At 43.4% G+C, this 4,362-nt stretch overlaps 1 protein-coding gene across 1 annotated transcript in view; it reads right to left on the reverse strand.

Annotated features, from left to right (window-relative positions):
• The window catches only part of kiaa0895l, a 16,374-nt gene that overhangs the window by 1,929 nt on the left and 10,083 nt on the right, over positions 1–4,362 (reverse strand). Inside the window, exons 5-6 of the mRNA XM_050040772.1 lie at positions 1,004–1,309; positions 503–600 (exon numbers count right to left, since the gene is read on the reverse strand). Coding sequence (XP_049896729.1) covers positions 503–600; positions 1,004–1,309 — 404 coding nt within the window. The remainder of the gene's footprint in view (positions 1–502; positions 601–1,003; positions 1,310–4,362) is intronic.

Genomic DNA, 4,362 nt, shown 5'->3' on the forward strand with positions numbered 1-4,362 from the left:
AAGAAGAAGAAGAAGAAGAAGCAGAAGAAGAAGAAGAAGAAGAAGCAGAAAGAAGAAGAAGAAGACTTAGGATTACAATAGTGTCCTGGCAGCTTAGCTGCTTGGACCCTAACAACTATAAAGTCTGTGTCTTGCTCCTGTGTTGGAGAGGTGATGGGGCCTTTTGCATATGTGTGTCCAGGGGCCCAGTGTCTGATAATTGGCTCCTGCCTGCAGAGGGCAGTATGATCCCACTGAGCTCAGACCAGACGCGTCCCTCTGAATCAGTGCTTAGTTTAAAACACTTCTAAACCAGCAGATGAGACGTTTACATGGTTCAGTTATTTCTGATATTTTTCATACTGCACTGATTTATCTCGTTCTCCTGATGTTGTTCTTTATGTTTGATTATTCCCAGAAGTTCTTGCTGCACTTTATGGTTTTGTATTTTCATGTTCACCTGTGAAACACCTCCTAACAAAGGCTCATATCATCATGATGATCTGAAGGAGTCCACACTGACCTTTCCCAAAGAGGTCAACATCTTGAAGTCGATGTTCCTTCGGTGTCGCAGGATTCGGAGGATCCCGTCCAGGTAAACCTGATCTTTACTGAAGCAGCCTGAGACAGAAACACACGACACACAGGAAGTGTCAAAATAAAAGGCATCACTGACGAGGACGAGGACGAGGACGAGGACAGTTTGAGTTTGTTTCACTCACTAAAACCTGCTGATTTTACTTTTATAACAGACAAAAGATCAGCTGATGAAAATATTTATAACCTCATCCAGGTTTTTTTTTGTTTGTAGTTTAATTTACAGTCCTTATTCTCCTAAAGAGACACTCTAATCAAGCCCGACCCAAAGACAAGGCAGTTAGTACAGATACAATATTTACGCATCATAAATTCTGAGATTTCTCTCATTAAAAACTGGAAAGAATCCACTAACCATCCAGGTGACTCTGTTAGCCATCTGTGTGTGTCTGTGTGTGTGTGTGTGTGTGTGTGTGTGTGTGCTCACCGGGCTGTGAGGTGTCCGTCTGTCCCCTCTTGGCTCTCAGGCAGTACTCCCAGCGGACGTCCGGGTCCTGGACGAAGCGAGCGATGTGGCTGAAGAGCCGGCTGAAGCTCATGCTGGTGGCGTGGTACACCGTGTAGTAGAGCAGTGCCGCGCGCCACAGGTAGGGCTGTTTCCGAAGCAACACGCTGTGCAGGCTGGCCAGGCCCTCCTCCGTGGGATTGGCCGGTTTGAGGCCGAACTGCTTCCTGCCCTCAGTGGACGCCCACGGCTGCAGGTTGTTGTTTACCCCGCGCAGGTAATGTGTACCTGAGGAGAATCAATCAATCAAAATGATTTTATATGATCATTTTACTTTATATTTTCCCGTCTATTCTATTCATTCATTATCTGTAACTGCTCCAACCCGCCCACGGGCTGCAGGGGGGCCGGAGCCTATCCCAGCTGACACTGGGCGAGAGGCAGAGCACACCTTGGACAGGTCACCAGACGGTCACAGGGCTGACACATCAAGTGCATCTCAAGTCTCTTTATTGTCATTTTATCGCTCCCTCGCTCCTCCAGCTTCGCTTGAACCACAAGTTGTTCTGGTGCTTCATTTTGAAGACAGTCTCAAAGCTCTTAATCCTACTCTGAGCTACTCTGAGGAGTGAGGATCAAAAATCGTCGCTCACTTCTTTCCTTCTGGTTATGAAGATGCAGACACGTGTGACCCAAATCTCACATTTACCAACTTAACTTTCTGCTAAAGACGTAACATGTGAGGCGATTCTCTGATGTTCTGCATGACAGCGGGGGTTAACTGTTGTGCACGACATACAGCTTTGTGGTTGAACACAAAAAACGTTGTGTCAATGGATGGACCTGCGTTTATATACCATTTTTCTAGTCTCTGACCACTCTGAGTGCTTTATACTACGGATCACACTCATCCATTTACACACACATTAACTGGTGGTGGAGGCTACCAGACAAGGAGTCCACTGGTCCCCAACTGGTCCAGATTTCTCCTCAGTCATTAGATCAAGGTCCCACAGTTTAATACATTCAGCATCATACCTGCATTGGATCATGTTGTTGAGCTAGTTTGCTGTCTCTGTCATGTAGCTGTCTGTTAGTCACTCACTCTACAGCAGGAAACGACACTTCAAAATAAAAGCTCTGTGTCAGAAATTCACTGTACTTCAAAATAAAGTGCAAACTTGATGTTTGTGAATCACTTGCTGTCAGTGATGCTGTTAATATTGACAGCTATTTTAGATTCAGTCTGAGTCTTGAGACGAAAATGTTTTAGTCACATTTAGTCATTTGTACCCTTGGTAGTTTCAGTCGAAAGAAATTCTTGTTTTTTTTTTTGTTTTTTATCTTTAAACTAATCCAGTGAGGATAATTCATGGATCATAAATTATAATCAAGGTGACAGGTTGTATAAAAATTTAATCTAGACATTTTCTTTCTACAACTACAAATAATCTCTGCACACTTACAAACTGTCATTTCTCCAGCATTAACGGCTGCCACTGCTCCGCTCTGACTGTTTCTGCTGGCTACTGAAACATCCTGGTGCAGACTATTTACTGGAGTTTACCAGCCTGTCGCTCATGCTGCATTTGAAGATATTTTGGAACGGCTTCTCATGGCTTTCAATGTCCGACAGTCCATCACTAACGTTTTTCATCACGTCTCGTCAACAAAAATGAAACATAGATTTCGGTTTTATTATCAAGATCTATTTGTAGCTCGTCATCATCTCACTTTTGTCATCGAAAATAAGACTGATTATATATATTTGCATTGAATTTTTTTTTTTCTTCTTAGAAAAACTGCCATGAACGATCCTAAAAACAAAACAAACAAAAAAACGATCCTGGAGGAACTGGTCTTTGTGCACGAGGGGATTTTATCACACTGAAACAGGAGAGGGACAAACACCAACCACTGACATGTTAGAAACACACCATTGTCTATAAGATCATTGTATGTTGCAGCGTAAAGATTCTCCCTCAGGGGCCCGCAGCAGGAGAAACTGGGACACTAAACGTACATAACGTTCACTCTCTTGTGTCTTTGTCACATTTAAGAAGTGAGAACACACAAAGGAGTCACTGAGGGAACGAGACGTCCCACCCTCTGAGGGGACATGTCCAGTGTCTCCATACTGCACAGCTGGATCGTGTGTCAGAGGGCGCCATGCTAACCTGCAGTATCATATGATCCTGGGGTCTGTGTGTGAAAAGATCGTGTGATGTCATGTTCCAACAATGATGGTGCACAGTTACCACTGAGACCTTTACTTTACAATGAGTCTCTCAGAGCTGCTGTCGTGGCCTATAGATTTTATTAAATTTGTTTACTGAATTTCCTGTGAGGGGACAAACAAATGTTTATGTGGAACTAACACTGGATGAATGCCAAACGGGAAGTTTTCCACTACAGAAGTTTTGCACCCATATCATAGTCAGTTAATTCACAGACTGCTGAACATCACAGTGACATCTAGAGAGTGTAACGTCCAGCTCAGACCAAAGATTCAAGCGAAAAGTGCAGCGGTGTGAACTGGCCGGTCAGATTTTTTTCACGGTCTGTGTCTGTGGATCACTTCTTAAAACCTTATCCACAAATCAGTGTCTTTACTTTTAATTTATTGATTGTTTTATTTATTTTATTTTAAATATACACATGTAGCTCCTTTTACCCAGTGTAGTATAACTTTTAAACTTTTTTTCATGTTTTTATCATCATTTACCATTTTCTATAAGCTTGTTTCTGTTGACATCACAAGAGGTGTAAGAAGCATCACTCGATGACATCACTCGAGGACTGTGAGTGTTTCTGTAGTACAACAAAAGAGTGAACAGAAGAAGATTCATCGCTCAGCAGCAGACGCAGCGTTTCTTGTTTTCACAAGCTATTTATAAAAACACTGGGTCATACCTTACACCTGGCACAAAGTGCAACACACCTGTCATTCCTACTTTCAGACCGACGCAGGTGTCATTTTCACGGCCAGTGCCAACTTTGTGGAAGTGGCAGATGTACTCGTGCCCGTCTGTGCACCCACAGGTGTGTAGGTCATAACATGAGGCGTGGTCAGGAACATTTTTGTATTTGTAAGGCAGCAGAAAGAGACTGACTAAAGTCAGAATGGTGAAGTGTTTTCCTGCTGTTTAAAGCACAATATTCAGATGGTAACATGTGACTACGTAGGCGGGTTCACAACGTGCCTACACTCTGCTTGTTACACACACAGGGACGCACAGGTGGGTGAAATATTCTGTAAAATGTGAACGTAGGTACCTAGACCCTCGGTCTGTTCAGACAGTCCTCTTAAATGTGGGCGGGGTTGTTGTCACTCACTGCTC

The sequence above is a fragment of the Epinephelus moara genome, chromosome 1 (genome assembly GCF_006386435.1).
Source record: "Epinephelus moara isolate mb chromosome 1, YSFRI_EMoa_1.0, whole genome shotgun sequence".
Classification (NCBI taxonomy): Eukaryota; Metazoa; Chordata; class Actinopteri; order Perciformes; family Serranidae; genus Epinephelus; species Epinephelus moara.